Here is a 15,647-nt window from a genome sequence, read left to right on the forward strand (position 1 = left end):
TTAAACTGATACTTTTAAATTCTGTTTTTGAAAAAAAAGTCAATTCTCTCCCCATCTATCTACTATTCTTCTGAGAAAAAGACAAAGATATGGCCTCTCTAATCTTTACCCACATAGGATGACTATTCTTTGAACTGTAAATTTTCTAATTTTTGTCTTCTTTTTAGAGATTTATAAATAAAAAAGCACAAAGGGAAGATGTTTTGACTCTGCAGATAAAATTAATAGCTCAAAGTTGACATTATAAAATGGATTCTTAATTTGCACTCTGAAAATACTCCCCTTTCCCAATGCCTCCAAAAAGATCAAAAAGTCACTCGAATAGTCTACTGAAGGATTTTTTTTTTTAATGCTAGAGGAACACCTCCTACCATTACTATTTTAGGATGGCTTGTTTTGCCCCTGATAAATTGATGCTGTAGGATATAATGGGAGAAAACATGGCTTGAAAGGTACTAAGAAGCTAGTGATAATATGAATTAATTCATAACTATTATTAACAAAAGACTTGGTAAGGCAGATGTTCAAATGAAAAAATAATATCTGTATTTGTGAGAATTCTGAGAAAATGACATTATTTTATTCAAAATATGCTTGTCATCTCTTTTGAAAAAGGCCTGAAAGTACACAACCAGTAGCTGGCTTTTCCTCTTCAGCTTTACTACTATGACCATTAATCACTACAACCTTAAAAAAGTCATATCATCTCTGTTCAAGTGGCTGCTCAGAAAAAAAAAATGCCATAAGCACCTGTGGTGGAATATGTTTAATAGATAAAGGAATACTATTATTATGAAACATTAAAAATAAATAAATAATAATCAATCCCTCTTTAATAAAGTAGAATAATAAGGATATACTACAGCAGTAGTTAGGAAACAAGGAAGAAAGTGAGATTACATGAACCAGCACTGTACTATTAAAAATTCCTCATGGTTATAATGGAAGAAAAATTCACTACAGTCAGCTTAGAGAAGTAACAGAAAAAAATACTTCTGCACTTCTGTGATTGTTGTTGAGTTGTTTCAGTCGTGTCTAACTCTCGGTGACCCCTTTTGTGGTTTTCTTGGCAAAGATACTGGAATAGTTTGCTATTTCCTTCTCCAGTTCATTTCACAGATGTGGAATGGAGGCAAATAGGGTTAAGTGACTTGCTCAGGGTCACACAGTTAGGTAGTGTCTGAGGGTGGATTTGAATTCAGGAAGATGAGTCTTCCTGATTCCAAGTCCAGTGCACTGTCCATTACACTGCCTAGCTACCCTTAAACTTCTAACTCAGTGTAATGAATTAGAGCCCTCTTTCTGGAAAGAATAAAGAAGTTGGTTAGAATGATAGCAACAGTTAGAGCTAACATGTATGTAAGTCTTTTAAGGTCTACAAAGTACTTTACATAAAGAAATGAGAAAAGTACTTGGAAATGAGAAATGTTAGTGAATGGTAAGAGAAAAGAATCTCTCAATTGAGTAGATGCATCAAGAGAAAACAGATCAGGGCAAACAAGTTTAGAAAGCAAAGGAGAAGAAAACCATTTAATCAAGAAGTTAAAGTTTGTTTCCATCCTTGTTTATGCTTTATTGGTTTGTCTGGAACGGAGAGTTTGGGTTACACGCGTGTACAATAGGACAGGAGCGACCTGTTTGTTCCTTCACCTATCTGTCTCTATTTGGTAGCTAGAAGAAAGAATTGAGCTGAATGAGACTCAATATTCCAAGCCACTGATTTTGCTTCCTGCAGAATATTAAAGTTGGTTCAGGAAGAGGATGGAAGAAGTTAAGGGAAATGTGGTTCCCAAGGTGTTCCTCTACCACTCCAGGGAGAGCTTTGCAGATCTCTGAGTTTAGACTAAAATGTGACAGCTGCTGGTTCAGTCTAGGATTTCATACCTCTTATGAACTTTTGTTTTCCAGATTGTTCAGGTGTTCAGGTGCAAGAGTCCTCTTTTTTGTATCCCTAGTGCTTAGCACAGTGCCTGGCACATAGTAGGTGCTTAATAAATGGTTATTCACTGACCGAGTGATTGATGGAGTTCCTGTTTAATTTGTTGACTGTGGCTAGTGTAGATGTAATATTCACAGAAATGAAAGAAAGCATCAAAGAGTTCAGGACGACAATATTTTTAATTTATGGTGTTAATTTCCTCACCTTGATCAGGCAATTCCTTAAGCACTCCCCTTCTTATCAGCTCCTCTCTACTTTGTCTTGTGGATATCTTCCTTTCTAACACTTATAAAAAGAATAAGCACAGTTAAGAATTGAGTCATGAATGAGTTAGAATAATTACGTAAAGCATACTGATCAGGGTCCCCAAAAGCACATCTGTTTACACAGAAGCTCAAACCTTGAAGTTATTTCCTGTTATCCAATCGGAGAGGTCTATGTGATTTAGCTGGAATGAGGACACTACTCCAGCTTGATGTTTCCTTGTCACAAGAGTGGAATCAGACTTTTTTTGTTTTAGAGATACTTTTGGGAAAGAATCTGGACATATTTGTCATTATTATTTTTTTATTATGGATACAAAAACAAATGATCATTTAAAAATTTCTCCTCATGTAATGACTTATAACAGAAACTACATGTGTATAGTACATATAGATTATATTTTTATAAAATACACTTACAGTAACCCAAACTTTAGGCAATTTGGAAAAACATATAGTCACAAATAATACTCACCTGAAGACACTTCATCTAATAACCTGGAAGAGGGGGGGGTTTCCTAGCCCTCTCTCTTACATACTTTCTAGTAGATAGTTCTATGTGGGTCCAGACAAATAATGAAATCAAATACATAGCAACACATGGAAACTGTCTATATTAAATTCTTAGGCTAGTTCCCAAAATCTAGTACACAGTATAGAAGAAAGCGTATATTTCCAAAATAATTATTTGCTGCTGGTTTTTGCGACAGATGTATAAATGTTATACATGTATGAAGAGATGCTGGGGACTTCTCATCATTCTCTCCACTCCTGTGTGACCATGATTGTGGGAATGTGGGAAGTCGCATCCAACACAACTGTGTCAACAGGTAAGTGCACGTATAAGGCCTGAGAAAGCAGAGAACTAGATTTCCATTTGTCTTTTGTTGTAGAACCTGAGACTCCCGATGAGACCTCTCTTAGATCCCAAGAGTTCCAGATTCCAATATAATCCCATTACCCAGGGCCCTACCCCCAAACACACCCTTGGGACTTAGATCTCAGAACTTACTCTATCCAAAGAACACTCCATCACAAAGGAACACTTTTAGCTCTTATACTCCTGATGTGACACCCTAAGGAGAGAATATTGCAACTCAGGGAATAATTTGTGCTCCTCAGGGCTCTGTCCCTGCTGTGGCAGAGACCAGCTGTTTGGATGTTTATGTCAGGGACTTTCTCTCATGCTATAGTTGTGGCTCTTTGGCATGAATATGTCTAGAACTGGTGATTATTATGTGGTGGATTCAGATTGTCTTTTGTAAAACTCACCCCTAACTGGTACATATGTACATATATGCCTATATCTCTCTATTGCTTTCACTTCTGAGTAAATATGCTTGTAAGAGCACTCCCTGATAATAATAGTAGTTTACATGGATAATCAAAGCTGGGATACACAGCAGGTAAAAACATTCTTAAGTGATAACTCCTATCCAATACAGGTTTCAATGTTAGTCATTTATGACCAATGGAATTGTTTTCATCAATGCTTCACAAGCATTTTACTAACAAGTGAAAAAGATGTTGCTGGTTAGAAGGTTCCTATTAGTTTTTTCACTCTAGTGAAAGGGGAAAGCCCTGAACCAATGTACCAGAGCCAGATTAGGGAAATGATAATTTATCTGCAAAAGAGTGAAGAGAATTACAATATATGAGTTGCTGGAATCTGGCGGTTGTTTTTAAAAATCCCATTTGTTCCTCCCTAGTTGTCTGTTCAAAGAGGGTCATTAAGTGCACAGGCTTAACATGGATCATATGGGGAAAGACACACAGGCAGAATCCTATAAAATCTGACTGAAATGTGTCTAGAAGTTCTAAGCCAAGGCTAGCTCTTGGACTCAGAGGTCATCTCTACCTGTGAATATAAACTGAAAGCAGCTACCTTAAACTAAAGAAGACTATTAAGCAATGGTGTGCTTAGCACACACCCTTCCCCATCTATAAGTAAGACACTAGCCATGCTGTTTCTTTCCCTTGCCCAAAATGGAAGAGAATTTTTGCTTCCTTTAAAATCGGAGAATGAATTGGGGCCATTCAGTAAGTCGCTTTCTGCCTTAGGTCCTCTTGAAAAAACCTCCATTCTTTCCCTTAAAAAAAGTAACATAAGATGCTGGAAAACTTCCAGGTTTTTTTGTTTCAGTTTTTCCAAAGTGGGCCCCAAAGGATTTTTATTTAGTTTTGGGTTTTCTGTTGCTTTAATCCTGTCTTAATCTCAGCTAAAACCTGCTACCCCACAAGCTGCCCACCCCCTTTCCTCTCTGCATACTCACTTGGGTGCTTTGAAGGGGCATGGTTTTTCAGCCAAGAAATCAAAACTATAGCTTTGCCCCTTCTCTGTACCTCCTGGAAACAGTCACTGATAGGAAAACAACATTTGCTATTTGTTTGGACTCTTGGCTGATAGGTCTTTTGCATACAAAGCAGATGACTATGTACAGGAGCCACAGAGAATGATCTTTGGGAGACAGAGCCCAGCAAATACACTACTGTGACAAGAAATTCCAACCATCCTTCTTACGTGACTACAAACACCTCTCTATCAAGTGCTTCATCTTTTAAAATATTTGCCTCCTATTTAAATAGATTCCTGGATTGTTTGTGAAGCACATGCATTGGTCATTTTGGGGAAAGAATGGAATATGAATTCTGTAAAACCTGTTAGTGACACACCCCTGCTAGAAGCTTGATCCTGAGCTATAGCATTAGCCACTAACTTCAAAGTCGTTTAGCAACATTAAATAAGCTGTCTTTGCCCAATCCTCATCCCCCTTTTAATTAATGTAACAATACTAATAAACAGCAAAGACAACCTTAAAACATACACCAATAGAAAAATGAGAACAAAAGGTTTAACACATTGCCTCATGTTCTGATATGCACCAGATCACTACAAACACACACACACACACACACACACACACACATATTAACAAAATGCCGACAACAGGACCCCTATGCAAATCCTGATTAAAGAAAAGGCAGATACCAGAAATACCTGTTTCTATTGACTCTCAACCTCTAGGTAGAAACAGTGCATAAACTGACACAGTGCCTTTGAGAGCTGATATTAACATAGAATTTCTTCCAAAATTTTTTAAATTGTTCATGTAAAATTAATAATGAGTTTGTTCTTGCTCTTTATGTCTGGGAGGGAGCTAGCCATGCACCCTGCAGGGCTATTAGGGAAGACAAGCTTTCCTCCACTACATGAATGTAGTTTCTTCAATTCTACGTAGATCATTCATTAATTCATCAAGCAAATCAACTTTTCCCCGGTGTATGCTTGAATGTGTGAATCCTACTTTAGACACTTAACAGCTGTGTGATCCTGGGTAAGTCACTTAAAATTAACTCTGTGCTTCAAATTCTTAAATTCTCATCTATAAAACAACTGATTTCTACTCTAATTAAAATGATTACTTTCTAATAATTGCTTTTAAAGGTCCTTGCTAACTCTATGATCTTTCTGATCTATTTATGGACAAAAATGGAAAGAAGAAAATGAAAAAAAAGTCTGCAAAGTTTTTGATGGCAAATCATGTTCATATCAAGTAGTGCCAATACCACAACTGGACTCTAGAAATAATTTCAGAGGTGTTGATGAAAAAGGTAGAAATGATAGTGAAAGAGAACAAAGGTAGAAAAAGCATCTAGATTAGACCAACCATTCATAGAGGAGAAATATGACAGCAGTGAGACAGCTGGGAAGGAACTATGGGATTGTTTTGCAAGATATCTAAATGAGCGGGAGAAACCAAAGGCATGCAAAAATCGCAGGCCAAAATATTAATATTAGAAAGGCGACCTAGCAAACCTCAACAATTATCAACTAATCTGCCTACTTTCTAACCTATACAAAATCTTTATATGGTTCATCAACACCTGAATTGAGAACACCTATGATGAGGGCATTAGTGCGAACAGGAAAGATTTAATAATCAGAAGAGTTTGCCTTTCCCATTTACAGAGAAAAGACCACTGTATCAATTATTGGGTATACAAAGGGAAGGGAAAGGAAAGGAGGAGGGAATACACACATATTTGTTGTTGTTGTTGAGTTGTTTCAGCCATGTACAACTCTTTCTGACCCCATTTAGAGTTTTCTTGGCAAAGATACCAGAATGGTTTGACATTTTCTTCTCCAGCTCATTTGACAGATGAGGAAACTGAGGCAAACAAGGTTAAGTGATTTGCCAGGCTCACACAGCTAGTAAGTGTCTCTGGCCATATTTGAACTCAGGTCTTTCCAACTCTAGGCCCAACACTCTAATCTCAGGATTGGCGAACCTGAGGCCTGGAGGCCACATGTGGCCCTCAAGGTCCTCAGGTATGGCCCTTTGACTGAATCCAAACTTCACAGAACAAATCCTGAAGTTTGGATTCAGTCAAAGGGCTTCACTTGAGGACCATATGTGGCTTCAAGGCGGCAGGTTCCCCACCCCTGCAGTCTATCCACAATGCCACCTAGCTGCCCTACACATTTATGTAGCACCTACGATGTGCCAAGCACTTTACAAATATGATCTCATTTGATCCTCACAACAGGTACTGTTATTATCCCCATTTTAAAGTTGAGAAAATTAAGATAAACAGAGGTCAAGTGGCTTGCCCAGTGTCACACAGTTATTGTCTAAGGCCAGATTAGAACTCAAGTCTTTCTGTCTCCAGGACCAGTGCTCTATCCACAGTACCACCTGTCTTTGCCAAAGACAAACAAACAAAAAGTCCAAAAGGACCTGCCCTCAAAGAGTTTACCTTATATCACTTTATTGTCAACAGAGACTACAATCTGTGTTCTATAATTAGATCACTGGTAGTACTTTATTGTTTCCTCACCTAAGGGGTGGGATTCTAAATTCTTCTGTGACATAGTCGTCTGAATCCTCTTCGTATATGGCAACAGTGGAATGTAATGTACAATTAGGCATTCAACAGATAATAAATATTTGGGAAGAAGGAGGACAAAGAAAAGACAGCACCTTCTAGGATCCTGTAAATGGGAAAACAGTCAGGGATATGTGGCCCCAGATCTTCTTCAGGGCATTCAAGGCCAGGGACACACACTTCTTTTGAAGTGTCTATTGAGATTGCTTTGCCTACGCATCAAGTCACTCCTGTTTACATCTGGCTTAGGAAAGGGAATTTATAACTCCCAACTTCCAACCACTGTTCAGTGATTAAATGTAACAGAGAACAAACAGCAGAAAATTAAATAGATATGTCATGTTATCTGAGTCTCCAGAGCCCATGTTGTGAAGCTACGGCAGAAACTGAGAAAACAATTTGTCTTATTTTGAAAATATACTACGAAAATGGCTCTTCTTTCTCTCTTTGCTGCCTCAACCATTTCAGAACAGAAGTTCAAGGAATTGGCTTTTTGAAATTCCCCTAATTAAGACAATTGCTTCTAGGAAAAAAAAATGCCACTGACTTGAATAATAATTATAATTTTTGAAAGTTTTTAAAACAATCCAAGAATCTCAAAACACTGATTCAAAACCAACAACTCTCCCCACCCAGAAATAGCAAGGGATCTGTTTCATATTTTATACATAGCTCTTAAATAAAGGTTTCATGTGTCAAATATATAGAGAACTTTGTCAAATTTATAAGAATATGAGTAATTCTCCAATTGATAAATGGTCAAAGGATATGAACAGGCAGTTTTTGGATGAAGAAATCAAAGCTACATATACTCAAATAAAAAAAGTGCTCTAAATCATTATTGATTAGAGAAATGCAAATTAAACTTTAAAATATCATCTCATACCTATCAGATTGGCTAAAATGATAGAAGGGGAAAATGACAACTGTTGGAGGAGATGTGGAAAAACTGGGACGCTAATACTGTGTTGGTGGAACTGTAAACTGATCCAACCATTGCAGAGAGCAATCTAGAATTATGCCCAAGGAGTTATAAAACTGTGTATACCCTTTCACCCAGCAATCTCATTACTAGGTCTGTTTCCCAAGGTGATAGGGGAAAAAGGAAAAGAACCTATGTGTTCTAAAATATTTATAACAGCTCTCTTTGTGGAGTCAAAGAACTGGAAATTGAGGGCATGCCCATCATTTGGGGAATAGCTGAACAAGTTGTGGTATATGATTATGATGGAATACTACTGTGCTGTAAGAAATGATCAGCAGATTGGTTTTAGAAAAACATGGAAAGACTTGTATGAAATAATGAAGAGCAAAATGAGCAGAACCAAGAGAACATTGGGTACAGTAATAGCAATACTGTTCAAAGAATAACTGTGAATGACTAAGCTATTCTGAGTATTATAAATATTCAAATCAACTACAAAGGACCTATGAAGGAAGATACTATCCACCTCCAGAGAAAGAAATGATAAACATAAGTATGCATAGTATGGTTTTGTGTGTGTGTGTGGTGTGTGTGTGTAGTGTGTGTCTTAAATAGTGGCCTTCTATAGTGCAGGGTGGGGAAGGAAGGAGGGAGACAGTTCAGAACTTAAAATGTAACAAAAAAAAGAAAATTAAATTTAAGAAATATGTCAGGCAGAATAACAAGGCTATTCATAAACTTCTTAAAATTACAGTTGAAACAAAAGCTATTTTGACTCCCTGAGGCTTGGGGGCAGGATAGAAAAGGTGGCATGGCACCTTGCAACAGCAGAAATTATACTCCCTCTTCTAGAAGGAAATGGGGTATTTCCATGGTAGGCAAACTCAATAACACCTCTATCAACCACTTCATGTGATACAGACCCAAAGACTAAGTCAACAAACAAAACCTTCACATTGAAACCAGGACAATTCAATAGGAGTTATGTCTGAGACTGCCCCTGACTTCCTTCCTACTTTCTGGCTGTTACAGACCATTGAGAAATACACACAAAAGATAAGTACTCTGACTCATCCAGTTGCAATGAAAAATTTCATCTATTCAAGTTGGGTCTCAGGGAGAAAGAGTAGAACTGGAATATTGTGAGAGTTAAGGTGAGCTAACAGTTAAAAAAAAAAAAAAAGCCCAGATCATCTTGCCAGAGCTGTAAAACGTACCCTTCCCTTCCCCTGGCATATTCAAGATGGAAAGAATAAATTATATCACTGATGGCCCCTGCGAGAAGCTGCACTTGGGTATCCATCCTAACTCAGCTCAAGCCACAGATGATAAACAACATATAGTGAAAAGGGCACTTGGACTTGAAGACTTGGTTTGAGTCTCAGCTCTAACACTGATTAGCAGTGTGACTTAATCTATCAGCCTCAATTTCCTTATCTGTGAAATAAGGTTAATAATACTTGTACCTTTTACTTTATAAGCTTGTTATTTAGGAAAGTGCCTTAAAAACCTTAAGGGATGCTACTTGACCTGAAATTTCATTAATGGAGGGAAATTCCCTCTACCTATGCAGGTTGGTACCTTCTCTGTAACTTCTGGTCTTAAGAGAATAGCAATACCACCACCACCACCACCACCAGCACCATCATCATCATCATCATCAACATTATCATAATAGCTAACATTTCTATACTACTTACTGTATGCTGGGCACTGTACTAAGTGCTTTAAAAATATTATCTCATTTGATCCTCAGAACAATCCTGGGAGGTAGGTGCTATTATCATTCCCATTTTACAGATGAGGAAACAGAATTTAAGTCATTTGCCCAGGGTCACATGGCTAGTGTGTGTCAGAGGCAGGAATCAAAGCAGGATCCCCTTGGCTTCAAAGCCAGTACTATGCCCTGTTGCCTCTCAATAATGTGCTCCCCCCACCCCAAAAAAGCTCTATCTGTATTTGTTATTACAATTACAAACGTCTCTAGGATCACAGGACTAGGGCGAGAAGGGAGCTTAGAAGCCATAGCATCAAACCCTTTCCTTTTTTAGATGAGTGACTAAGGTTGAGAGAGGTTACTTCCCTGCCCAAGGTCATAGAGGTAACAAATGTCAGAGGTGGCATTTAATCTCAAGTTTTCTGACTTCAAAATCAGCACATTTTTATTAAAAAAAAAACTGGAAAAGACCTCAGAAGTCATCTTGCCCAACCTCTTCATTTTATAGGTGAGGAAACTGAGGCCAGCATTGAGCAGTGGAAAGAATGCTGGACATGGAATTAGCAAGGACTGGATTCAAATCCCAATTCTGGTATTTCCTAGCTGTTTGACCTTGGACAGGTCATTTAACCTCAACTATTAAAAAAAAAACCTATTGTGCTTAGTACATTGGGTTGCTCTGGTGCTTATATATGATAATATATTTAAGCCTTAAACAGCTATGTAAATGCCAACTATTATTATTGCTATATTATTATTATTATTTTTAAGGATAATTAATTAACCCATTAATTAACCTTCTTCTTTGGCACTCCCCCCACCCCTGCCTGTTTCCTTTTTACACCTCAATGCTTACCTGTACCACTGCCTTCCAACTACAAATTCCAACTTTTCCCTGAGTCTTTAAGATTTTCCCATGCTGTCACCTGCCTTTATGAAGGTCAAGGTCAGGAAGTAACACGTGGATCTAGAAGCAAACAACCCACATAAGTCCAATCTTCCCTGCTACGTGTCATTGTTGTTTAATTGTTCTATGTCCGACTCCTTATGACTCCATGGACCATAACGTCCATAGGGTTTTCATGGCAAGGATGTTAGAATACTTTGCCATTTCCTTCTCCAGCTCATTTTTCAAATGAAAAAACTGAGACAAACAAGGTTAAGTGACTTGCCCAGGGTCACACAGATAGTAAATGTCTGAGACCAGATTTGAACTCAGGTCTTCCTGACTCCAGACCAGAGATCTATCCACTGAGCCAGCTAGCTCCCTGCTACATAGACCAACTAACTTCCAGCATATTGATTGCCTTAGTGCCATTTCTCTTTAATATACTTGATCAACTTGGGGAGTGATTTTATACATATAGCTAGATATCTTATATCACATGTATGCCACTGGATATATATATATATATATATATACACATATGACTAAATCTAGAATAAAATTACAAATGGGCAGCATAAGTAAACAAACATTATAAGAATCCTGTAAATTCAGTCCTAAAATAACCACTGATAATAGAATTCTATGAATAGGAAGTTTGGATTTTTTGTTTGTTTGAAAGACAACATATCTTTGCTCATTTGATAAACTGGGACAATATGAATACTGTGAAATTGCTTACTGTTGTATACTTTCAATCTTCCAACAAAGTTCTCCTCTGGTGCCTCCTTGTATGAATTGTCAGTGAAACTGGGAGGAAGTCAAGGTTATGTTGTTGGAGCTCAAGTTTCAGGGGTACCTATTAGGCTTAAGGGGCTTCAAGTATACTGTGATGGGTAGGCTCTAAGTCTGTTATCTGAATATCAGCCTAGCAAAGTTTAAAGAAGCCTTTTCACCAAGAGAAGCAGCTTTGAAGGGACAGCAGTTCACAAACACCATTGGAGAAGGTGGTGGTCTGCATCAGGGAAATGGGGGTCTCCATTGATGAAATGATGGATAGTAGCTATAGTGAAATACATTTTAATATGTATTTTAATAAATGCAAAATAATTTAAAGATCATACAATGACCATATGGATTGTTTCTATCTTTCTGTGATTCTTCATACAACTAACTTATTATTTTAGGGATTTAATATATATAGATCAGGTTCTTAATTTGGGGAACAAGTGTAGATTTCAATGGGCAGGGGGCCTGAACTTGGATTGGAAAAAAATTATATCTTTATTTTCACTGACTTCTAAATAAAATTTAGTGTTTCTGTCAATTAGTTAAAAACATTATTCTGAGAAGGGACCCATGGGCTTTACCAGTCTATCAAATAGATTTATGACCCAAAAAAAGGTTCAGAACCTCTGACTCAGAGTGTGAATTAACAAAAGCAAAAATGTCCTTGAAATGAATATTAATATTCTTACATCTAATTTTTTATTGCATATCAGTGCTTAAATTTATCCCATGGGAATATAGCTATAGGATGGTAATATAAGTTAAGAAAAGTAGTAATTCTACTTAAACATTTTTTGCTCAACACTCACCTTTTCAGGAAGGTTTTATATATATGTAAAGGTCAAGAGATGCTGAATTGACCATAATCTTTTTCAAGTGTTGATTTGCTACTCCTTCTGTACCTTAAAAAATGAGAAAACCAAGCCAGCTATTTTGGAGTTATGCTGTCTATTAGCATTTAAATGGCATCTCACAACCCAGTCTAGATATGGCTTTCATGTTTCAGAAACTGCATTTAAATTGAAGGAAAGTTCATCTAACTACCATGAACGTGAGGAAATGAAAGGTAGAAAAATTCTTTACATAAACAGTAATTTTCCCACTTCCGCTGGCTTAGGGAAATAGCAAGAAGGAAAATCTGGTACAGAAATAGTTCTATTTTGTTAAGTTGAGAATGGGAGGGAAGGTCTGTTTAGTGCTGATTTATTTTTTTCCATTCTCTAGCAGATGTGAAATAGGTTAAGAGCTAATATAGTTAGCAGCTGAAACTAAAGTTAACACTGATTTGCACGTCCCTTCACAATTGTATTATTATTTTTAAACCCAATACCACCCCTTGGCCAAATTTTCTGATGAAATCTCATCCTTTTGGGTCTGGCAGCTGATAACCTTTCAAATGGACGAGAAATGTCACCAGGTACTCATTATTTAGTTCTCCAATGGACCACTGGCCAGCAGCTAGGAAGAGATGGCCCAATTAGCTATTAAAAAAAATGAAACAAAAAGCTACAACTTCTGTTTAGATGGATTCCTCTCTTCCTGCCTGGCTTCACAAGAATAAACAGTTGAGGAGTGGAGAATCCCAAGTGTCTCTGAAAGTGCTATGAAGAAAGGCAAATGAAGAGTTCTTTTTCCTAAAGGGCAGGAATGGAGTACTCAAAAGAGTAGGAACGCTGCAACTCAGAATGTTGTATCAGGCAGAGAGTAATTCCCCACAGAGAAAGGATGAGGTCCAGAGCAATACATCACACACCAGATTTGAAAGCACAAGTCAATCTCACTTAAAGCCACTAACATTTTGCCCTTGTTACACTTAACATTTATTTATTTTTAAAACCAAAAAACATTTTGGAATATGAAGTACTACATAAATGTCTAACACCTACCACTATAATATTAGAGATGGAAAATAAATCTGAAGATATTTTAAAAATACAATTTTACTAGAAAAAACCTATTCTCTAGTTATTTCATGTGTGCTCATCTTGTTTCTTCAACTAGATCATGTTTATCTCGGACAGGAATTATGTTTATAATTTTGTTTATAATTATGTTTATAATTTATAAATTTCAGGTATCACATTCCTTTCCCTACCTATTGACCCTCCTACAACCTGGGAATAGTCCTGGGCTTTATAAAATGTACTAAAAATACGCTTTTTGCTTAGAGAGACAAACTGAGACCTCTATAAATTTAGAAAAGAGTTCATTACACTCAACTTCAGAAAATGGAGGGTCTGAGTTTGGGAAATGGCAAGAGAAATCAGGGAGCAAATGGCTTTATAAGTAAGCCCAGCTGCCCAAACTCCTCCCAATGTACACAAAAGAAGTCAACTTGAATTAAAAGAGTAATTTGCATTCCAAGTGGGAAATTAATCAGGAAGATATGGAAGCCAAAGAGACTTAGCTCTCTGTGATAAAGACCGGATTCTCACCACAGGATGAAGAAACACAAAACAAAACAAAGGGAAACCATATACAAAGAAAATAAAATAATGGCTTTTCCTGACATGAATCCCCTAAACTATGTCTGAGGGAAAGCTGCTATGACACTTTATGGATCACAGATCTATGTAGGATCTATGAAGGTAGCATGTTTCAGAGGAAAAAGGAATTAGAATATTAGCATCCAACCAAGCAAGGCACTTTAACACTCAGATCTTCCCTCAGAAAAATAAAGGTTCATCCTTCTGTTATGCCATTTACATCAGAGGGTTTCTTTCCTTGCTGTCCTCCCTTTCTGTCAAATTTGTGAAGAAAAGGAGAGAACAAATCTCACTTTTTTGCTCTTATGTTTTATTCAGGTGGGCAGAAAGATCTTTAAAAAAATTAGAGTCAACAAAATCAGTATCACTAGTGATTCACATGAGAACGTTTCCATGGCGTCCTCAGTGAAAAATGATTTTTTCATTCTTGCTTATCTGAGTTGACTTCCCCTGTATGAATTTATTCTTCCTTTGAAAATGTTAGAGCATTTAGAAAGAAATCAGGCTTTTGCCAGACAAATAAAAATATCCAAAGCTCAGAATAAATAAAATAAATATTTTCTCAAATAAATAGGAAATGGGGCAGCTAGGTGATACAGTGGATAGAGCACTGGCCCTGGAGTCAGGAGGACCTGAGTTCAAATCCAGCCTCAGATACTTGACACTAGCTGTGTGACCCTGGGCAAGTCACTTAATCCCATTGCCTAGCCAAAAACAAATAAAAAACAAAACAAATCAAATAAATAGGAAATAAAAGATCATCCTCAATTATTAAAAATAGTATGTCCAGGAATACATTTTATGACAATTTTAAAAATAGCATTCTGCATCCTCCACTGAAGCCTATCCCTCCACTTGTACCTTTGATCCCATATCTTCTTGCAGATTGCTTTCAAATCCCCCCACTCCCCCATCTTCAATCTTTCCCTAATTAAAAATACCTGGAAAAAAGATGTCTCTCCTAGTTGCTTCCACTTCCTCTTTTCATTCCTCAATCCTTTGCGATTTAGCTTTAGACAACAACACTCACCTGAAACTACTCTCTCCAAAGTTACCAAGGATTTTTAATTGCTCATTTGAATAACCTTTTCTCACTCCTGATCTTTGACTTCTCCGCTGCATTTGAAACTGGTGAACACCCCAGCTTCCTAGATACTCCTTCCTACTTGGGTTGTCATGACTCTGTTCTCTTCCAACCTGCAAGTCTGCTTTTTTTTTTTTTTTTAAACTTTGCCCTTTAACTGTGGGTATGAATCAAGGCTCTATTCTGGGCTCTCTTTTCTCTACATATTCAAAACCACTCAATCTCTGTTTCTGTCAAGAGTGCACCAATCATCCTTCTAGTTACTCAGGTTTGGAACTTTGTAGTAATCTTTGAGATGTTCACCTTTCCTCACCTCACAAATCCCTATTAGGTTCCAAATTCTGTCAAATTTACCCCGCTAACATCTTTCTGATTTATTTCTGTCTCCACTCACACAGTCACAACCCAAACTCAAACTTTCATTGCTGCTCACTAACCCAGAGTTTTCCAAGTTTTAACCACATTTTTATCGTTAAAAAAAATTGAAGAATCCCTCAAAATATTTATTTTTAAATAACTTGTATAATGTACTAAAAAGTCAATAGATTGTAAAAAAGAATTTTAAATGGATGAGATAATGATGAATTAATATTTGATCCTAGAAGCATTAGGAAGCCACAAAAGTTTACTGAGTAGTAAAGTGACATGGTCAGATTTATGCTTTAGGGAAA

At 37.1% G+C, this 15,647-nt stretch overlaps 1 protein-coding gene across 3 annotated transcripts in view; it reads right to left on the reverse strand.

The window, feature by feature from the left end:
* The window catches only part of PHACTR2 (phosphatase and actin regulator 2), a 173,581-nt gene that overhangs the window by 87,084 nt on the left and 70,850 nt on the right, over positions 1–15,647 (reverse strand). For all 3 annotated transcript variants that reach the window (XM_027850729.1, XM_027850730.1, XM_027850728.1), the window contains exon 3: positions 2,144–2,224. In XM_027850729.1, coding sequence (XP_027706530.1) covers positions 2,144–2,224 — 81 coding nt within the window. The remainder of the gene's footprint in view (positions 1–2,143; positions 2,225–15,647) is intronic.

The sequence above is a fragment of the Vombatus ursinus genome, unplaced genomic scaffold, assembly GCF_900497805.2.
Source record: "Vombatus ursinus unplaced genomic scaffold, bare-nosed wombat genome assembly UNPS02009132.1, whole genome shotgun sequence".
In the NCBI taxonomy this organism is placed as follows: domain Eukaryota; kingdom Metazoa; phylum Chordata; class Mammalia; order Diprotodontia; family Vombatidae; genus Vombatus; species Vombatus ursinus.